Genomic DNA, 22,078 nt, shown 5'->3' on the forward strand with positions numbered 1-22,078 from the left:
AGCGATTATTTTATTGGCCACTAGGCTACCCAAAATATAAGAAAAAAATGTAGCATTCAGAGATCCATTGTATTTCATTTATCATTAAATTCATAATATTTTTTAAATTCACACTATTTCCAAATTCAGGGGGGCGGGTGCCCCCCCCATGCCCCCCCCCCCCCCCAAATGACGTCCCTGTTTTTCGCATATAAAATATGTTGTATGAGTTAATATATCAAAAGACATATTTCATTTTCAAAATGTCTTGTAATTAAATAAAATGTCAGATTAATAAACAATATTTTCAGAATATATATGTACCTATGTATGTATAATGCATACATAGGCTTAACTATTGACCTAAATAAATAAACCTTGACTTTATTTTTCTAGAAATGTACATATGTACATATGATATTTTCATAATTTGATAACCTTTTAGCTGTCGCAAATTCAAATGATACGTAGGTAATGGATTATCGTTAGCTATGTTTTTGATTGCACAATTAGCTATGTTTTTGAATATAAATCAATTTCAAAAATTTACTTGCTTATCAGTTCTCTTCAAATACGTACATGCGTAGATATATTACTATAATGTACATACATACATATATATGTCAGTTTTCCATTCATTGAGTACCTGAAACGGTTCAGATTTATAACAAAAGGATAAAGAAATCGATATTAAAAATGCATTACAATTATTTAAAATTTATTACATTAAAAAGCTGAAAAGAGAAGCATCGATATTTTAAATGGCATATTTCATCAATGGTGGTAGATGTGAATATATGTATACATATGTAACCTGATAGCATTTTATTATTGATTTTTATCGCAGATAACAGTATTTATAATTGCTACATTCTAGTGGATCAAAACATGAAAAAAAAGTTATTGTCCACAAGGCAGAAGCATCACAAATACGCTGCATTATTAAAACTCAGCCTTGAATGGGTAATCTTGATGATCAACACCGAATCTAAACACAAAAACAAAAAACAAACAAACAATTCAGTTCACATGTATAATATGTATATATGTACCTATGTATATATTTATTTAAAAGACGCAAGAAGTCGACTACTAACATTTCCATTTTAAAATAGCGAAGGTTGTTTTCGAAGCTCATCAGCGTCTTCATATCTTCAGGAGAGATTTTGAAATCAAAAATTTCGAAATTTTGACGAAGTCGCTCCTTGCTGACAGATTTTGCCACTACGATAAAACCACGCTCGATGTGATATCTGCAAATTTAAACGAGCACATTAAAATGTATGGTACTTTACAAATTAAAAAATCAATTTAATATGAGATATGCACTCTTTTTATTACTTGTGTATTTATAAAAACCAATGCTATATACAAGAAATAACATATGTAATTTTCAGATTCCAATACCGGTACTACTAGTTTTTTGTCAAAATTTGGCCTTCAATACTACCGGTAGTACCGAAATATAATAATTTCAATTTTATGTTAGTTGTATTGTTTTGAATTTAGAAAAAAAAACGTTATGTCGGCTAGTTTGTATGTATTAGTCAAAAAATGCGTCAACAATCAACATCCTTTTTGACCTGCTATTCAAAGGAGCCGCTAAATATATCAAATTTAAAATATAATGTATATCGTACTTATACCGGAGAGTATTTCCGAATACATAGATAGATTTGTATGTATATTGATTTATAACTGATTGTTAACAATGCGAAGTCACGTCGCCTTCCCATTTTTTCGGAAGCCTATTTTTTGCACTTGACAGTTAATTGAATACATATATATTTGAAAGCTTAAATCATCCCTCCCACACAAAAAATCTTCAAAACAAGGAACACGCAATAATTTATTTACTTTTTTTGACATTTGAATTCACGCAGTGAAGAAAGACTTAATTTTTAAATAAATGAATAATCTACAGCTAATTAATTAATATTTTATTGGTAGTTAATTAAATTGTATTGCACAAATTGTTACAATAAAGCAATACCGGTATTATTATTTTTTTGTATACCGGAAGTGATAAATGTCGGTATTTTTGGAATCTTTAGTACAGTATTGTAGTAGCCCTCCGGCATGGTCCAGTTTGGGTCGCCAACCTGTGAGTTTAGACCGATTCGACCATGTTAGTGGCTACTACTTTACTTTCTTCCCGCCTATTCAACAATGCCATTCCTTTTGCCCCCATAGCATTTATGTATGTATGTATATTGAATTTCAAAATGAAGTTCATACAACATTTGGTATAAGATTAAAGGAGTTACATTTTTTTTTTTATTTCTACATAGTCATAAATATTGGAAAGACGACCGTAATTTACTTGAGTATAGTAATTGGATTTTAAAGTAAAAAAAATAACATTAATTCAAACACTGTGTGCTCGTAATAGTGTTTTTTTTTTTAATTATGTATTGTTTTCATAACATAATCAATACAATCTCACTTACCTTTTATAATCTAAATAATGAAATGTATTTTTTAATAATATAAAATACTGTAGTATGTTTGTTTGTTTACTATGATTGGAAACACAATCTTAACTTATTATTATTTAACTCGATATTATTAATATGAATACATCGTACCATTTTATACGAAATACTATCAGCAAAAGTGTTTTTATTAGTTCGAATTCAACCGATAACATGTATGAATAATAATGTCAACATTTTTTTTATAACGGAAGTTATCAAAAATACAATGACATCAACTATGGCAATGACATTTTTGTTAAATTACAATATGTATATTATGATTTTTTTCTCAAAAATATACACCTACGCTTACGTAAAATACAATGTATGAACTCGTATTTTTTATTCTTTATCGATTCGCAAATTATTGCATGCGAGATTCCCAAAACTCATACGGGCTTAGTAGTGTGATAAGATTGCAATCGATATTTCGTTTTTCAAAGTTCAAATAGATACTACATAAATTTCATTGTTTGATTCGACGTAGTAGATCGATAGACAATATGGCGAGCAAATTAAAAAAAAAAAATAACCTTAGAAGAATTTGAGCTGGAGTTTTGTTATACTTTTCAGCCAGAGGCAACAGTCTAGGATCAGCCAACAAATCTGGATCATCAGGCTTAACCGTAGGCCTATCGGGTGATCCCAAAGGACTGTAAGCAGTCAATGTTATGTTTCGATCAACCATCCAATCACCCAAACGCTTTTGACTCAAATATGGATGACACTCCACCTGTAAAGCAAAATTTTCCCATTGAATAGCCAAATTTAACTCGCTTTCATTTGGATGAGCTAGAAACTGACTTGATTTGTAACTGGCACGATCGTCGCTACGGATAAAATTCTCTCGATTTGAAGATGATTGAAGTTTGAGATGCCAATACTCTTCACCAGACCAGAAGTGACCAATTTTTCCATAGCGAGCCAAGTATCAACATAGTCCACGTTGGAATACATTAAAGCGCCATTTGCATCCGTTGGAATAAGCTCGTCACTTTCCTACAAAACGATATATGTATGTATTTATTAGCTATGAAGCTCAAACAAGACTACCTTGTTGAGATTCCAGAGGTATTTTACTTACTACAAACCCTACAGGATGATGTATGAGGTATAGATCCAGATACTCCAAGCCGAGATCTTCTAAGCTTCTGCGACAACCCTTTTCAACGAGTTCGGGATTGTGAAAAGTGTGCCAAAGCTTTGATACAATATACAGATCCTCCCTGATTGAATAATGAACATTATTAACTCTTATTTCAATCCAATTGCAAATTCGTATTCACAAGTTTTAACCTCTTAACTATGCCTTCTTCAATTTTTGCGGCGATAGCATTCCCGATTTCCTTTTCATTTCCGTATACGTGTGCTCCATCGATATGTCTATAACCAATATCTATAGCATCTTTGACAGCTTGATCAACTTCCCCTGGTTTAGACTAAAAGTAAATTGTTATCGTAATTAATTTCTCATAAATAAGATAAAAAATAGTATTTCACTAAATGTCGGTAAATAATATTAGATCTTTGAATCTTCAGAGCGATATCAATTAATGTAGTTTGAAATAAATGTGCTAATTGATTAACATTACGTCAATGATTTAGTCATATCATTAATAAGATGAGACGTCCTCAAAGTACATATATAGGTATTCCCAAGCGTTCGCAAACAATTTTGAGATATGTATACTATTAATATATATATGTATGTTAAATCAGCTAATTATAACTATTTACTTACTTTCCAAGTTCCCAAACCAAAGATCGGAATTGCATTTCCATCGTTAAATTTAACCGTAGGCACTATTGAAGGTGTCATTCTGCTTTCTAATGAAAAATTGAGATTAACTGGGTTAACTATTTAATATTACGTATTTTACCAACAACTGTGTCAGATAAAGGTTATGTCTAAACTGACAAACAAAACCCAATTGAAGTGCTCTTATATCGGACGTATTTTAAAGTATTATACATATGTATGTAGGTACTCAGTGGCGTCACCTGTGTCACCTGGAAAAGTATATATGTATGTATTGTGTTATCTTTCTCAAATCATTGCTTAGTATAATATAACATAATAGTACATATACTTCGTATATTAAAATGCTAACTCATTCTGATAATGGTTATATCATGTAGAAATAAATTTTCAATGACTTCATTCAATCATATGTATGTATGTAATTAATATAAATTTAGGAATAATATTATTTATTACATTTAAAACATTATTTTTTCTGTTTTCATATATATGTATAATATGTATTAATACATGATTTCAACTCAATATATAACATACAAATATAATATTATTGCGGGAACGCCACTGTTATGTTAAAATATTAAAACATGGCGAGACATATTTTCCAAAGCGGAAAAGCTCTCTTATAATGTGTACCTTAAATTTTGAAGGATTCTTATTTACTAAGAAATATGTTTTTCCTCTTTTACGTTTAGGGATGATAAAAAAAGAAACTGATTTCCTGGGTAAAAACAATATTTAGTGGAAAAAAGTTTAAACGAAATGACTGAACTTGATTTGGTATAAGATTTCGTCAAAGAAGATTTCACGCAAAATTAATATAATATTTTATTTCATTTTAAGCATTAAAATACTATATTATACAGAGTATTCAAAATAGGAACCGCCTGTGTTATTCAAAATGTTCTATTTTCAGAGTGGGTAGTTTTCAATTGTATAATATGCTAATATGTTACATTTTAAATACAATGTCATTTCCACGATGACCTTCGCTGATGTTTTGACACGGTTTCCATGACGTTTTCATGTCGTGTCAAAGAAATTGGAAATCTATAAATCGTCCATTTAAAATTCATCTAGGGCAACCATTCATTTTTGAACAAACAAATTTTGAATAACAAATTTTAGCATTGTTAAAAATGTATACGTATTGGCTGTTACAAAGGTAACTTGTATCGTTCGTTGGAGATTTTTTCTCAAATCAATTTTTTATCCGTGTTTGTTCTCGTTTGTACTTTGAATCCCGTATCGTTTGTTGTAATAAATATACCTAATTATGACTGAATCATTTATCATTGACAAAATACAAAGGCTGAATTTTGAATCGAATCCTTTGTTTTGAATGGACCTCAACGATATTTACGGATGATTACATCACAATAAAATAATTCTATTAAAATTAATTTATACGTCGCTTATTGAGTGATTCAATCATGTGTTTATTAACGGATTTTTATCAAATATTTCATTGTATAATTAAAGAGGTATACTCTATTTTTTTTCTGTTTATACAAGGTTTATTTCATTTAATATAATGAAAGATGTAGTCTGAAAAGAGCTGAATCTGAATCAACACTGTGACATAACTTCGAACAATCCCACATGTACCATAAGTTATCGTCGATAACTCATATTTCAAAATTAAATATTATATGTAGATTTTATCTCTCTTTTAATTTTCCTTTATTTGATAGCCATTTTATCTTGTTTATCTATTTTCCGATATAAATTAATATTACAATTGTAATTTAAAAGATAATTTAAACGTCAAAACTAACAATTGTATAACAATAATGCAGAATATGATGGTAGTAAATACATCTTTTAAGACCACATTTGAAATTACGATACGAGACGTGTCGGCGCTGAACTGTCATGTCTATCAATATTATGGTAATATTTATATAAATTCCATATACATATATTATTATACATTAAATTTAGTATTTTTTAAGTATTTACTATTATTTATTGAATTAATATTTGAATTCTAACGAACAAACCTGTTCAAAGACACCATAAAATCCAAAGTGACAGCCGAATCAATCCTAATGTGACTAACAACGACCATATTCAGTTTCTCTAATATCGTGCTTTTTATGAATGATTATCACATATGTATACATATATACATTTTTTTTAAACATTTTCATTCTCCTATAGCCGTTTCCTCCTCTGAAGAATGATAGACTTTTAAAAGCCGCAAGAGGAGAAGAAGTCGACGAAGTACCAGTATGGGTAATGCGGCAGGCCGGTAGATACTTACCAGAATTCCAAGAAGTGAGAGCAAAACATGACTTTTTCGAAGTATGTCGTACTCCGGAACTGGCATGCGAAGTCACTCTACAACCCCTGCGACGATTCGAACATTTAGATGCCTCAATAATATTCAGCGATATATTGGTTATCCCTCAAGCCATAGGAATGACGGTTGAAATGCATCCCGGTAAAGTGAGTATCACGAAGTGTGTGTCATTTAACTTGAACAATACACATTCAAACTTTGTATTCTCTTTACAGGGTCCAGTTTTTCCAAATCCCCTTGAAAAACCTGAAGATATCGATACGTTGGATTTCAACGATCCTGTCGGCCGATTAAAATACGTCGGTAATGCAATAACTTTAACGAGACACTCAATAGCTGGAAAAGTTCCTCTTATCGGCTTCACAGGAGCACCTGTAAATGTTCATTTGAATTCTAATGTAAAATATTCCACGCGAAGTGTATTATCTTTTTGTTGAAATAATTTTAGTGGACGTTGATGGGTTATATGATTGAAGGAGGTGGCAGCAAAACGATGGAGAAATCGAAAAAGTGGATAGAAAATCATCTCGTTGAAACTAAACGCTTACTTGGTCTTCTCACCGATGTTATCGTAGATTATTTAATTATGCAGGTGATGATTTTATTTCAATTGACAAGTTTTAAGTATTAGTCAGATGTTTTTGAAGTCATTTAATTCGATTTTAGGTTGAAGCCGGTGCACAGCTTTTACAAATTTTCGAATCCAGTGCTGAGCATTTATCTCCAGAGCAATTTGTTACGATTTCTATGCCTTATTTGCGACAAATTCCCGAACGGGTACGGGACGGGCTACAAAAGAAGAGCATTCCGACTGTTCCCATGGTGATTACATTATCTTTTATACTCCCCAGTAGACAAATAGACATATGACACAAACATTTCCACTTATTGTAAGGTACATTATAGAGAAATTCGAAAATTAAGTCCCCAATATCACAGAACAAAAACAAAAATACTTTCGTAAGCAAATATGTATTCTTATCAATAGATAGATAAACTGTTTAAATATTTGATAGAATAATTGTTTATTACATTTATGAATGAATATTGTGAGTTTTGTGTAACAAATTTATACAACACAAACAAAAGTACATACATACAACGCTCATATGTAAGCTAATGTTTTAGTTATTGTGTATTTTTAGACGATTTTTGCAAAAGGCGCTGGACATTCGCTAAACTTGCAAGCTAAAATGGGGTACGATGTTATAGGGATTGATTGGACGGTAGATCCAGTAAAAGCCAGACAGGATGTCGGACCAAACATCACGCTTCAGGGGAATCTCGATCCGCAAGACTTGTACAAACCACAGGTATCCATTTGATTTGTATTAGAATAACTCGGTGGGTGTATTTATGAGAATATAATTCATCTCATTTATTCTGTTTAGGATGAAATCCGTCAAATGACTATTGACATGGCTCGGAAATTTGGAAAGCACAGGTACATTGCAAACTTGGGACACGGTATCACTCCGGCAACACCGATAGACAGTATGCACACATTTACAGAGGCAATTCATAGTGCATTTTGATATTTATATAATTCCATGAATTATACTTGTACGTTTGTTACATTTTTTACTTTTATTTTTGGTGTATCGTTCTTTTTTTCATTTTGTTAAATATATTATACAATGTTTGCGGTTTGTTTTTATTTTCAAATTGTTTTTAAAATTAACCTGACCGATTCGAACTCTAAAATATTAGATGACAAATATTAATGTCTAAAAAAATATATTTTTATATATATTTTTTGCACTTTGATGTAATATACATATAAGCGAACGAGATGAGAGCAAAAACAATACGTTTAAAAACATAATTACATTTAAAATGATTACATATTTCCTTGCCATGTGTGATTCACTACAAAATGTGTGTAAGCGAACTTTTAAAATGTATGTATCTGAAATTACAATAACAGATAATGAGCTATACTTTCATTTCGCGATAAACAGCTGCAAATCGAAGCTTTATTAGGTTGAAAATTTTATTTAACACTTTCTCGTAATTTTCCTGTCTTTTGGACATAATATCACACGTCTTTTTACATGTTAATACTGATAAATTCACTAGTCGAGATATTTCATGTTAAAATCTATCGGAATCAGGGCCGCTGAGAGGAATCCCGGGTCCTGGTAAAATATATTCTGGGCCCTATGAACAACTAAAAAAAAATATATAGATATATTTTTTATATACGAAAACTCTATCAGAACTATTAGAAAAATACCTACATGTTGGTTGTTATTTTTTAAAATAATTGAATAAGAAAGTATAATATGAACAGGTATGATTACCAAAACGGGGCCCCTCGAGTAGTCCAGGCCCTAGAACTTTACCCCCCCCCCATCTAATCGGAATATTAGATTTGAAATCTGTATCGTCTGAAAAATATTTTGAATTCTTTTATTATTTGGAATTATTTATATAACGCTTTAAGTTCCCAACCAAAGATACTTACATACATACGGTTCGATGATTACTGGTCACAAAGTCACTAAAATCTCTATAACGGAATATCTGGCAGCCGAAAAGTCCATCATACTAACGCGAACTTGAGTGCCAAATATTATGTATTCGCGATTTTCATGTCAAAAATTGTCTTTTTGACCACCGCAATGTGACGAATAGTCCAATTACCCTTACATACAAAGTCTCTTTCGAAATAATATATTCGATTTTGTTTATAACGACTTTGACCCACATCAGTATTTAACGGTACTTTAATTAGGTAAACACCTGCTTTTCGGTTCACATTTCTGTCTTCCCTGGACATTTATGTAAACGAATGAACCAACTTTTGATATTATTATAGGGCGGGTTAAAGGTTTTGGACCGTTTCCCGGCCTATGGAATTTTAGTTGTATTTTGAAGAGGATCTTTATTAATCGATTGATACAGGTGTATTTATATGTACAGCGAAGTAAGTAGAAATTCGCTGGAACGAGCCAGGTCGAGTTCCTGAAGCTCACTGGTATCTGGGGACGATGCGCTGGTTTATAAAGATGTTGCGTGTAGCTGGGCCGGTGAGATCACGTTCTGGAAGATTCCAACAGGGTCGAGGTCTTCCTTTGTGTTCTATGTTTGATGCGTAGTTGTGTAGCTCCTTGGGATTTCCCGTGTACTAATGATTGCGTATCTGGAGCGAGTCGAATCGCCTTTATGGGTAAGCTGGACAAAGTATTTCGGCCACGGCTGACATTGTGTACGAGAACAGGACGCGATGATGTCATTTGTACAGATTAAGTTCGATGAGGGAAATAGGTGATATGATCGACCTAATTTCGTATGGTACAAGTCGTGCTATATCCCTACATTATCTTCAGTGGTAGCACTCCGAAACCTAAATCTTTACGCCCAACTTTTTCATTTCGAACTTGCATTGTTTACAAACAGTCACTTTGATCGGATGTACCTCACGGGATCGAATTAGAAATGCACGAAAAACCAAATATCAAATGTTGTAAATACCTTTAACAATGCATTTACAACATTTGAACAATAAACAGCCCCTTTAGGGTTCGGGCTTCAGTCATTATATGCGGTCTCTCTCACGGGACCGAAATTGAAACGCCCGAAAACGCAAATATCGGAAGGCAAAGATCGAAAATTGAAAGATCTCAAGTCGAAAGATAAAAAAAAAGGGTGCATGGTAAACGGTACATACTCACTTGATTTGCGGGAGCAGGATACAACAGGAACAAGACGAACAGGTGCGCGTGCAGAATACGGGAGGAAAAGCCTGTTCCTCTTGTTTCTGTTATATCCTTTTTCATTTGTTTTATATTTGTAAATTTCAATTTCTTCTTATATTCTATTTTCCTAATATTTTAATACTATAGTTTAATTATGCAATGTTCTACATATTTTGTCATGCCTTTATTCTTTACTTTTTAATTTGTTTTCCCCATATTTATCTTTTTTATTTTTGTAAAAATCTATTATTGGACTCGGATGTTACATATATTATTTATTTACTATTTGTTTTTTTATACATAATAAAATAAAATAAAAATAAAATAAAATATCCTGCTCGCGCAAATCAAGTGAGTATGTATCGTTTACCATGCACCCTTTTTTTTTTTGATCTTTCGACTTAAGATCTTTCAATTTTCGATCTTTGCCTTCCGATATTTGCGTTTTCGGGCGTTTCAATATCGGTCCCGTGAGAGAGACCGCATATAATGACTAATTCGATTTTCGATTTTTGCCGTCCGATATTTGGTTTTTCGTGCATTTCTAATTCGATCCCGTGGGGTAGACCCACTTTGATCATTTAGCAATATCGATTGTATGAGCGTGAAAAAACAAAAAGAATCGGCTGAAAGGAAAAAAAAAGTGTACTGAAATGACAGTGGCAGCTGGCAACCCTGCACGAAACAACGATACAAAGTAGCGTGAGCGAGCGGTGGGGGGTGTGAGTATAAGTAAAGGCGCGCGTTTTGAAATAAGTTCAGTGTCGTCGCATAGTCGGCGTCGATAGGTCGTTGCGTTCGTCGTTGTTTGGAAGTAGAGCAGAAGAAGAGTGTAGCGATGAATCTGTCGTTCGCAGGATGCGGCTTCCTGGGCATCTACCACGTGGGGGTGGCCGTGTGCTTCCGCAAGTACGCGCCCCACCTGCTGCTGCGCCGCATCTCGGGGGCCTCCGCGGGGGCGCTCTCCGCCTGCTGCATGCTCTGCGAACTGCCTCTCGGTACCAGCTGTAATCTCCCTCTCCCTTTCTACTAACCCCCTGCCTCTCGCTCGCACTCTAACACCTCACATCACTCTCTCTCACTCGCACTCTCTCACTCTCACACTCGCTCACTCTGACAGCTGTCAGAGGTCGTCCTTTTGTTATGATACTCGCACACGACACACGACACACCACACACCACACACCACACACCACACACCACACACCACACCACAAACAAGCGTCACGCTCTCGCTTATCGTCTTATCGCTCTCGGTGACATATTGTGACGCAAATGTCAAACCAACAACGGTTCGGGTTTCCATTCTTCTTTCAGCTCACATGTACTGTCATCCAGCAGACTTTCAGCAAATCCCTACTCGGTCCAATCACTCGTCAAATGTAACCAGTCAAGTTTATGACTATACAATCGATCATCTATAAACCGGAGAAATTTTATAACAATAGAAGGGCCCTTACGAATAAATAAATTGTGTCAATATTACACGGTACGTCTCCGTAACTACGCTACAACGCACGGAATACAATCGAATCAATTTACTACTTATAAAAATGTATCCCATTGTGTGGTTTTTGAATGCATTGAGAAATTTTTAACGATGCTTGCCCATCTTGCGAGTAATATAAACAAACAGAAGTTTTTATCGGATATATGTATGTATGTATGTACGTCGAGCACCACAAGCATCAAATACGACTGATGCTAAAATTATTTAGGAATTTCTGTGGAAAATCGTTACTTGACAACAATATAACGCCTATAGCCACTTCTATTATTATAACATTTCTCTGCCTTTTGCCTCGTTTTTGAGTATTTTTTTTGTTGTTTTTAATTAAAAATAATACTTTTAATTTCATTGACGAAAACAAATACAAATGGTTAATAAGAATAGCCATAACAACAATCTAGAAAATATTTCCAAATAACACCCATAATTTGAAATTGTATGTATCTGCTTGAATTAATGAAAATTTCTTGCCAGTAGAGCGTTCGAAATTCAAAACACTGTGTGACTCGAATTTCAAGTTTTATGATCTATAAAATGTTGCAACTTTGCACTTAAGTGATAACACGTTATATACTCATACGAATTATTGACTTATTATTATGCATTCATGCAGTTTATCTTTGTTATCAATATATAATGGAAATTCACAGATTTAGAGTAACCAATAAAAGTATAAATGATGTAATGAGTAATGCGGCAAACTTCAATGCTACCGCTATGGCGGCATTCGAGTGCAAAGAGTTAAATCTTTATTCTAGTTTTAGATTCATTTTACGCAATTATATACCAATCTGTAAAATATTAAAAAAAAAAAATTACAAAATTACTTTACAAATGTAATATAAGATGACCATTTTTTCCATAAAACATATTTCTAAATACTTCAATTATTTTAAACGAAGATTAAAGAATCATGGACGAAAAAAAATATTCATTTTCTTGAATGCTCTTATAAAATTCTACATAAGACCGGTCAAACATTTTTTCGTTTTTCATATAGCAATATCGATTTTTCGTTTTTCATATAGCAATATCGATTTTTCGTTTTTCATATAGCAAATTGTTTTTCAAACAATTTCGTTTTATCACTGAACTATATATTGTTCATCAGAGTAAAAAATCCTTCGGCTGGTGCATTTGTTCGTGATAAATGGAAACAAAATTTGACTAATTTGCCAATATTTTTGTAGGAGACAGAATAATTTGTATGTTTCTCCATCTATTAGATATAAAAATTCTATTACATAAAAAAGTGTACCGGTTTTATCTCACAACTTACCGGGACAGATACCCAAAAAAAACCAGTACTGACCTGGCAAAATCAGTACAAATGGTCACCTTAATATAATATGAATAAAAGACATACATTTCATTACATTCTTTCACTTGAAGAAAAAAAATTCACATACTCTACAATATTTTTCAACTTATATTCTACGACAATAACTATTACTCATGCTGGCCGATTTAAAAAAAATAATCACAATTTACATTTGTTCAATGTTTAAAATTTCTTAAAAATGTGTTATTTTACAAATGAACAAAATCTGTTTTTTTTTTTTTATAACTGAAAATAAAATATTCTAATAAAAGTTAAATATTTAGTAGCATCTTTTACAGTTTCGATAGAAAAGTACAAAGAGCTTGAATGATCACTTGTTAATTTAATTCCACTTAATATTTTATACGATTAAAATGATCATAGCATATTTTACAGTTTCGATAGAAAAGTACAAAGATCTTGATTGATCACTTGTTAATTTAATTCCACTTAACATTTTATACGATTAAAATGATCATAGATTAATTTATAACAATGAAAATTACCCCAAGCTTCATCTTTTTAAAAAAATCAGTTGCCAATGATATATTATTATAGGGCAATGGTAAATAACAATACACGTTCCAACAGTGCTAAATGCAAGAGAGCAACAAAAGTTTTTCTACAAAGTTAACAATAACCATAACGCCTCAAAAACATAACCATAACCCTAATGACCATCCAGTGTCTAATTATTACAATAGAAAGTGTATTTCTTATGATTAGAGGTAGGATAGCCAAGGTGCCGCTCATTGTTCAATTGTTGTAAATCCTTTGTAAAAAAGGTTCGGCAAACCTTTAACAATGCATTTACAACATTTGAACAATAAAAGGCACCTTGGTTATCCTACCTCTACTTATGATTAGTGGTCGGATCCACAGCGCGCCGTTTATTGTTCAATTGTTGTAAAAGGTTCGCCCAACCTTTTTTTTTGTACTCTAGCTTTGTAAATAGAGCCAAACCGCCCCAATTCCTGGAAAAAGCACGGTATCTATCCGCAGTCTACTTATGATCTAATTTTATATCTTCATTAAGCTCGTCTACAGTACTAGGATTATTTTAATAGAACTAGAAAATAGTTTTATGTAACAAAAATGTAATATTTTTCAGAGATTAATTGTCCCAATTAATTAATAATTAATTGGTTTATAATAAAAATTTTAATATGCCATATGACGATTAATGCATATAGTATTGACTGCATATGTAGTTTAAATAAAAATGGCTTTCGTAACTATGATAATTAGTAAAAAAAAATAAAATCAAATCGTTGTTATGACACTTTTCCAATCCTTCCACTTGCACTTGCTCTACCGCATTCGGAAATATTTTGTGCAACTTTCACTCTCGAAATTTCACTAGCGTCGATTTCACCTTTCACCCTAGGTGTAACAGTTTTTTTTTGAAAAGCTCGACCTAGTTTTCTACAAGAGACAATCTTTATTATGTATTCAAGAGTAAAGCGGGATTGAAAACGATTGTGGAAATTTCTTTTTATTTTCGCGATTAAAATATCGCTTCCGAAACACGAAACTCATTATGCCAAGTGCATTCACGATTTTACTCATTATTTTTATTTTATTTTCAAAACCGTGAATAATTATGTATTTTTTCATGCATAACAGATGACTTTAAATGTAATTCAAGCGACGACGAACATATTATAGTTATAACATACTGATTATAGGAAATATCTCATTTGAAGATATGTATATTATATTAAAAATAGAATAAAGGCGAAAACACACTGAGTACACAGTCCCAAAAACTACCCCCTGGAGTGTTTTCGGTGATATTTTATCCTTACTGGACAGTTATCGATAATGGTGAATGTCATATTTGAAGAAATGTAGGAGAAACTTGTTGGTTGCATATGGATATGCATACACGTGCGACCTCCCAAACATATGCATTCTGTACGTGCAACTACACCCGAATTCGGTTTGGAGAACACCCACCAGTGGCGGCTCGTCTATATGGGCTGCGGGGCTACAGCCCTCCCAGTATAGTACAAATGCATGCTATTTTTTGCTGTCCATATGGGCTGCAGACCTCCCAGTATAGTACTTATGCATTCTATTTTTGTCTGCATTTGATCACCGGTATGGTCAACGAGCTACTACATTAATTAATCTCTGCAGCCCTCCCTCCTATGAATTCTCACGAGCTGCCACTGACACCCACTGTTTACGGTCACAGCCAAGGACACATGACGTCTTATACCACTCAGTGTTTTTTCGCCCTAATCCTCATATTAAATAGACATTTTTTTGTAATATTATTGAATATTTGATGAATTGTAAATAAATTTACACTTTTTATGATACTTTAAAGTAAAAAAAATATACAATTGTATGTTTTTATATTTTTTACCGTTGGTTCTTTTCAAAGGTTCATTGCACCTGAGCAAAATTTACAATCAACATGTTTGTCACGTTTCTTGGCATAATATGTAACATAATAGCAACTCGTCAATCTGATTTTTTCATTCATTATGTTCATTACATTAAACAAACCATCGTCAATTCCCTGTCATTTATCGTTTAGGTTAAGTAATCAATTGCTTTACAATTTGTAATTTTTAATATTAGTGTCCAACGGACCAATATAATTGAAGTTTTTTACCTGTGATTGAAAAATGACTAATGCGTACAAAAAAAAAACCGTTTCTTATAACAATCTCTTTGTAATAATATAATAGCATGTTCTCCGAATGATCTTTGATCCGTATAGAAATTAATTATGAACTGTGTTATCGTTCAAATCTAACCGATAACACAATTATAATGCGCACATATCGAAATGTTCTTATCTATGTATGTAAATACTTTCATTTTTTTTTAACTTTCTACGCGATGTATTAAAAATGTAAACATTTCGAAATGTGTTTATAAACACAATAATCAGTTCACTGCTTTCGCTTTGTTGATTATTATTGTATTTCCCAATTCTTTGATTTGAGAATTTTTACCATTTTACAAGGCTTTTCTATGTTTCACTTCGCTAACGATTCAGTATCTACTCCTACAGTCTTCCGATCGTTTTGAAACTTGGCCATTTTGCGCGGTTTGGTCAACGATGGAAATTTAAATCAATTCTTATAGTTCGATGGTGAAAACTAATCGTAATAAACACGTCTAAATTTGCGTAATTTTTGAAGACGGTGACGTTTAATAGCTAGTGGGCTTATATATTTGACTTTCCGCCACTCTATGTCTAAATTATTACTGTTTTTTACAGGTGATATAATAAGCGATATGCTGAGATTGGTCGGCGAAGCACGATCTGGATCTCTAGGACCTTTCAGTCCTTCTTTCAACGTCCAAAATGTAATATTAGAAGGTTTGGAAAAATTTTTACCAGACGATGCACACATTAAAGTCAGCGGAAAATTGCACATATCCCTCACGAGAGTCTACGATGGCAAAAACGTAATCGTTTCGCAGTTCAGCAGTAAAGAAGATCTCTTACAAGTAATAATTTATATTTTTTGATTTTTAAATGTTTTTTATTATTACGAAATTATGTTCACAATACATCTTATATCTATTTTAATAGCTACTGATTTACTGATCATTTTCTATTTTACAATTTAATTTAATTTGTTTAGTAATCATAGTATTATATTATTCTAATAATAGGAAAAAGAGCTCAAAAACCTATTTAATAATTTATATAAAAAAAGCATTTCTTTATTAATTTTATATACATACATACATATTCTAAAAATTTTCATTTTTTTTGTTTAATCTTCAGGCTTTGTTAGCTTCGTGTTTCATTCCTGTATTTTCCGGAATGCTACCTCCTAAATTTCACGGAATTAGATATATGGATGGTGGTTTTAGTGATAATTTACCGGTGTTGGATGAAAATACCATAACGGTGAGCCCGTTTTGTGGCGAGAGCGACATTTGTCCCAGAGATTTAAGTTCCCAACTCTTCCACGTAAGTGTCAAAGCAGACTTTAAGTTGTGATTTGTTTTTAAAATGTAATTGATTCATTGTTATTCATTTGCAGGTCAATGTTAATAATACAAGTATCGAGCTGTCCAAACAAAACATCAACCGCTTCGTTAGAATTTTATTTCCCCCCAATCCGGAAGTCCTAAGCCGGATGTGCAAACAGGGCTTCGACGATGCGCTTAGGTTTTTACACAGAAATAATCTTATATCTTGCACACGTTGCCTCTCAGTACAGTCGACGTTTGAAATCCAAGACACCCTCGACGATTCCATGGACTACGATCCGGAATGTGTCGAATGCAAAAATCACAGACAAGTATGTTCGAATTCATATATTTGTATAGATATTAAAACTATGCGTATTTGTTACTAATACAGAATCATTCTTCCAGGAAGCTTTAATGGCTAATTTACCCGATACGGTCGTGACCGTGTTACAGAATGCCATCGATTCCGCCAACAAAGGAATTGTAAACTGGGTATTTAAACATCGCAGTATGAAAATCTTATCCCTTTTGACTATTCCTTGCACACTGCCTGTTGACATTGTGTATGCTACGTTTACAAAGTGAGTTTACATTAAAGAAAAATCACCTCATAATATTGTATTATAGTTTGAGCATCAAAATATATCATTTTATGCAGATTATATGCACAATTTAACTTTCTCTAGCCTTAAGCTAGTGCAATGCATTCATTATAAAGACTATATTGTGTGTTTAGCATGATCGGTACGTCAATTGAATCGTACACACTTCAGTACAAGGTTTTGGGAAATTGTATGGTTTCCAAACGAGGATGTAAGAAACATAGAACCGTTAGCAAAAGGTAAACAATTGTTTACAATCAATCGTCTAATGTCGGGTTAATGGTTTTGTTTGTCCACTGTCGGTAGCGGGAAAATTGTTGTATCATACGGACGTGTATTTGACATGCAATGCTTGTCGTATTCATTGCGTTATTTGTTTGTCTTTGTTAACGGTTTTATGAAACGCTGCTTGTTATGTTTGTGCATATATTCTGGCATAATTCGATATTCTGTGTTCAAATTTACTGTCGTGTTTGAATCTAAATGACGTGTTTTCTGCAGGTTATTAGCATGTCGACCAAAAATGAATTTATCATTGTCGGCAGTGTGCAAGGCGATTCTCAAACAGGCTCAAGCAAGTTCTTGGGTGTCGGATAATTGGCATCCGCCACTCTCTCATTCACCGGCTCCCATGTCAGAACCTCAGTATCTACCTAGGTGATTATTTTTACATCGATCTCACCGTTTTGAAGATGCATTTTGTATTAATCGTTGTGTTGTATTTCAAAGGCATTCAAATGTATCGAGACTCGGTGCGATAGACAGTAGTATAGGAACAAATATCACAACTCAAGATTTCATATTAGAAGATGACACGTTCGAACAAATTCTCCAAGTGACCAATCATCATGATGCAATCATGGCATACTACTATATGGATGAAAATGATAAGGTATAATTTTTAAAATTTTATAAATTTGAAATATTTCTTCACTTTATTACAATCTTTACCAAGTTTATTAAGACTAATCAATGTTTACTAAATTTGACCAACTGAATTCGAATATGACAATGATTTTTGGTAGTTTGTTCTCGTTTATGAGATAAAAGCGTTTAAAAAATGCGCAATTTTTACAAATTTTGGGCTTTTGCAGTCTTTAACTAGTATTGCTGTGCCAAAAGCGAGTATTGGAATCAATAGTCAGATTATTTTTCTATTGATTTTTTTTAATAACATTGCATAATGTAATTTAAAATTATTTACCCTTCGGATTCAGATAAAAAAATGTATTGATATTGAAAACCAATCCTTGTAAAAGTAGTGAAATATAAAACTGACCCAATAAATGCATGATAGCTCGGGAAAAAAATGTTTTTTGACTATAAAAATTTACTAGATAATTAATTATACGTATTTTAAAGCAATAAACAATCACAATCAATAAAAATAACATCTGACTATTGATTCCAATACTCACTTTTGACACATCAATACTAGATTTTGTATTAAAGACTGCTAAATCCAATAATCTGAAAACATTACGTATTTCTTAAAGCCCTTATCGCAAATGAGAGCAAGCCAACTAAAATCGTCGTCATATTTAAATTCAGTGGGTCAAACTTAGTAAAGATTGATTAATCTCCGCTCCGGTAAGCAACAAACGTGATATTTTTGTAGCTCAGTGTGTTATTATTAAAAAATAAGACACTCTTCTTGAGCTTACTTAAATTGAAATGTGGAATTCCATAACCGATGTCGATCTTCGAAAGGTGCAAAGGTTTAATCGAAAAAAGCAAATTCATTTCGCACATTGTCGTTACGAAATATATTGAAATTTTTTGCATACTGATGAAATGTGTCGACTTTTGTTGTTGAAAACAATGCTCGATTTATGTATTCGAATCAAACAATGATATAATATAACGAAAAAAAAACTGTCAAATGTGTCACGAATCTTATCACAGTACAAATTCCAGCACTTAATCTTGCAGCATTCCTACATCCATTCAATTTTTTATGCATATTTTATCTGCACACCAGTAGCAACACAAAGCAATTGTGCAACATTGAATATGCGTATGCTTTGTTTCAGGTGAAAATAACCGAAATATACGACGTCACCAACGCCGAAATCGAAAATTTCCAATCACCACTGGAAAGAGACGCCAACGGCCAGCTGGAATTCGACAACGATTGGGACGATGATCAAATAAACTTATGCGATAATGGTGCGTACCGAATTTAAACACTCGTACACGTGTCTAATCACCATCTGATGACTGATTAATCATACGTTTATTTTACAGAATTGGAAGGCATGATAGATATGACACTGGATGAAAAACACATCTTGTCAGATCCGGAGAGCGAATGGGACAACGGCAAATCGTCGGTGTTTTCGACCGAAGACGAAGATTCGGACAGACCCGAGTCCGATCAACCACAGGCAAGACACGCCAGCAAGGTGCCGATCTCGTGGACCCAACACTGATGAACCTATTAGAATTTGTTATTGTTATATATGACCGATGCGACACAGGGTTTACGTAGATGTACTTTTCGATGTTAGAAAATATTTAATTTGCAATTGCACCGATCGTGCAAGCGATTGAGTGTATACAATTGAAAGTCGCGATCGGAAGAGAATTTTCAACGATTCAGTCGAAGAATGGGGATGGATCCTTTTGCTGAATTGTGTTCTTCGTCGCCGTAAAGATATTTAACTTTTGAGATGACGACTCTTTCCAGATTGTGCACTGCATTTGTGATGATGATATTATCATCGTGCGGAACTTTGGATGTTTGAATGTGATATTACCGAAAAGAAAGTTGTAAAATTACACAATATTGTGACTTAGATCTTATATAGTTTATTAAGTTAGCTGTATGTGATTGCACAAATGCAATGATATTTATTTTTATATTATTTTATATGAAAAAAATCTATATTTTAACTCTAAATCAACTTCCCCAAGAGTCTACATATACATAAATGAGGAAGTTTAACATTCTCTATTTTTTTATATTGTTTAGAATTAAAGTATATATATATAAAATGAAGAAAAAATAAAATTAACTATTTAAATTATTTCTTGTTTTTTTATTCGAATCACTATCATTACTGCTAAATATTAATAATAAATATTTATTTGATCTCGGCGTTCTTTTCTTGTAATTTTTTAATCATTAAACTGTCTCTAGCTGCTAATTTGGCCGCCCTATCAGCCTTCTTTTGCTGTTTTTCTTTCTCGACTAATAAATTTTGGAAGCGTTCATCCTTGGGATTCATTTTAAATCCAAAATGTCGTCTCACTTCTTCAATCAGTTTCTCTTTCTTTGCCTGAAAAGATTATTACAAGTTAACAAAATCATACAAATTAACTACATTTGTCAATGAAGCGAGCATACAAACCTTTGCAGCGTTAGCTAAGGCTTCTTTTTTATCGACTCGTTCTTTTAATTCTCTTCTCCATTGATTTAATTTCAACAATCTGTCTTCTATTGTTTTTTGTCGCAACCTTATACGTTCTTCTATATATAATCTTCGATCCTCTGCTACTTTTAACATTTTTTGTAAAGAAAATGGATGTGTTATTCTTTCCTTTTCTTTTTTGTCTTTCAATGCGTTTGTTGTCATCCAACAAATTTCTATAAAAAAATGCATAATATCATTCAAAAGATCTAATAAACCACAAACGATTGATATATAAAGTTATTTAAAAAAAACTTACACACTTAAAAGGTTAACAAAAAGACATGGTAAATGCTATTCATTTTTTTTTTTTAATTAGAAGCTTTAAAAATAAAAGAATATAGATTTAATTCTAATTGACTCGTAGTGAGTAATATACGACAACAAAATATGAATCCTGTGGCATATATTATAACTATTCAATATTGAAATTAGTAGGTGAATTAATTACTGGGATCGATTTTGCTCTGGACTCCATAGGTGCCGTATAACTTCTGCTGATATTTGAGCGTGTCGTGCAACCAATGGACGCGGTGCACGTACGGGGGCTTTTCGTGCAGCTGTCTCCGGTGGTAGGGCTTCAAGTTGGATCTGTTGCGGATTTGAAAGATTCGGTGTTGAGTCTCATTCGGGGAAATCATTTCCATTTTCGTATCCGCCAACATTTCGGGGGTGACCACTTCTTTGGAGAAGCCACGAATTGCCATCGCAGGCCAACCGCTCACGCTCGCTATCCATGATCTGCCAATCTTCAGACACAACATCTTACCGATGCCCGAATGTCACACCGACATAACCTAACTTCTCGATCATAAAACACTTTTTATTGACCATAGCTACCACTATTTCATTTGTGTTATTATCAGTAGGATACTTATCTTTAATTAGTAAAATGTTAACAATCAATAGCAAAGAGAAACACTAAAATCGTTGTTCATTCGGAATAAAATAATACATAATCGACAATTCACAATAAATTAATATATTGCCATCAACTAATAATAAACAGGAGCACCATAAAGGTCACAAGGAGTATCTATTCAACAATAATTACAGA

General features: G+C 32.8%; 4 protein-coding genes across 5 annotated transcripts; 2 read left to right on the forward strand and 2 right to left on the reverse strand.

The window, feature by feature from the left end:
• Nucleotides 1-238: 238 nt before the first annotated feature.
• On the reverse strand, nt 239-6,293 carry LOC143919388 (aldo-keto reductase 1B-like). Of its 2 annotated transcripts, XM_077441695.1 has the most exons (9): nt 6,222-6,277; nt 4,375-4,466; nt 4,198-4,283; nt 3,753-3,895; nt 3,541-3,682; nt 3,261-3,455; nt 2,990-3,189; nt 1,077-1,232; nt 239-967 (listed from the first exon to the last, which is right to left on the reverse strand). In XM_077441695.1, exons 3-9 carry the CDS (start codon nt 4,273-4,275, stop codon nt 922-924), a joined length of 960 nt encoding a protein of 319 aa, XP_077297821.1. In that variant the 5' UTR covers nt 4,276-4,283; nt 4,375-4,466; nt 6,222-6,277; the 3' UTR covers nt 239-921. The 2 variants fall into 2 exon arrangements, with proteins under 2 accessions (XP_077297821.1, XP_077297822.1); XM_077441696.1 differs by lacking the exon at nt 4,375-4,466 and having other exon boundaries at nt 6,222-6,293.
• Urod (uroporphyrinogen decarboxylase) lies at nt 6,041-8,186 on the forward strand. Its single transcript, XM_077441694.1, has 7 exons — nt 6,041-6,111; nt 6,382-6,669; nt 6,739-6,897; nt 6,972-7,115; nt 7,190-7,345; nt 7,669-7,836; nt 7,915-8,186. Exons 1-7 carry the CDS (start codon nt 6,094-6,096, stop codon nt 8,056-8,058), a joined length of 1,077 nt encoding a protein of 358 aa, XP_077297820.1. The 5' UTR covers nt 6,041-6,093; the 3' UTR covers nt 8,059-8,186.
• A 2,753-nt stretch (nt 8,187-10,939) lies between these two features.
• Nucleotides 10,940-20,636, forward strand: LOC143918939 (1-acylglycerol-3-phosphate O-acyltransferase Pnpla3-like). Its single transcript, XM_077441066.1, has 9 exons — nt 10,940-11,222; nt 16,297-16,529; nt 16,813-17,001; nt 17,075-17,335; nt 17,412-17,587; nt 18,110-18,265; nt 18,338-18,500; nt 19,642-19,777; nt 19,856-20,636. The coding sequence occupies exons 1-9, from the start codon at nt 11,063-11,065 to the stop codon at nt 20,038-20,040; spliced, it is 1,659 nt and encodes a 552-aa protein (XP_077297192.1). The 5' UTR covers nt 10,940-11,062; the 3' UTR covers nt 20,041-20,636.
• Nucleotides 20,624-21,843, reverse strand: CRIF (growth arrest and DNA damage-inducible proteins-interacting protein CRIF). The gene is made up of 3 exons (XM_077441068.1): nt 21,473-21,843; nt 20,962-21,197; nt 20,624-20,889 (listed from the first exon to the last, which is right to left on the reverse strand). Exons 1-3 carry the CDS (start codon nt 21,783-21,785, stop codon nt 20,695-20,697), a joined length of 744 nt encoding a protein of 247 aa, XP_077297194.1. The 5' UTR covers nt 21,786-21,843; the 3' UTR covers nt 20,624-20,694.
• Between the last annotated feature and the right edge of the window lie 235 nt (nt 21,844-22,078).

The sequence above is a fragment of the Arctopsyche grandis genome, chromosome 11 (assembly GCF_051622035.1).
Source record: "Arctopsyche grandis isolate Sample6627 chromosome 11, ASM5162203v2, whole genome shotgun sequence".
Classification (NCBI taxonomy): domain Eukaryota; kingdom Metazoa; phylum Arthropoda; class Insecta; order Trichoptera; family Hydropsychidae; genus Arctopsyche; species Arctopsyche grandis.

Coding starts and splice junctions, on each gene's coding strand:
- LOC143919388 (XM_077441696.1), bottom strand. CDS start 4,275: ATGACACCTTCAATAGTGCCTACGGTTAAATTTAACGATGGAAATGCA. Junction 3,896..4,197: donor TTGGTTTGGGAACTTGGAAA/GTAAGTAAATAG, acceptor ATTTACTTTTAG/TCTAAACCAGGGGAAGTTGA. Junction 1,233..2,989: donor CCAGCTCAAATTCTTCTAAG/GTTATTTTTTTT, acceptor TTAAATTTGCAG/ATATCACATCGAGCGTGGTT.
- Urod (XM_077441694.1), top strand. Junction 6,898..6,971: donor TCGGCTTCACAGGAGCACCT/GTAAATGTTCAT, acceptor AAATAATTTTAG/TGGACGTTGATGGGTTATAT. Junction 7,346..7,668: donor GCATTCCGACTGTTCCCATG/GTGATTACATTA, acceptor GTGTATTTTTAG/ACGATTTTTGCAAAAGGCGC.
- LOC143918939 (XM_077441066.1), top strand. CDS start 11,063: ATGAATCTGTCGTTCGCAGGATGCGGCTTCCTGGGCATCTACCACGTG. Junction 17,002..17,074: donor TAAGTTCCCAACTCTTCCAC/GTAAGTGTCAAA, acceptor ATTCATTTGCAG/GTCAATGTTAATAATACAAG. Junction 17,588..18,109: donor GTGTATGCTACGTTTACAAA/GTGAGTTTACAT, acceptor TGTTTTCTGCAG/GTTATTAGCATGTCGACCAA.
- CRIF (XM_077441068.1), bottom strand. CDS start 21,785: ATGTTGTGTCTGAAGATTGGCAGATCATGGATAGCGAGCGTGAGCGGT. Junction 21,198..21,472: donor CCAGAGCAAAATCGATCCCA/GTAATTAATTCA, acceptor ATTTTTTTATAG/AAATTTGTTGGATGACAACA. Junction 20,890..20,961: donor CCTTAGCTAACGCTGCAAAG/GTTTGTATGCTC, acceptor TAATCTTTTCAG/GCAAAGAAAGAGAAACTGAT.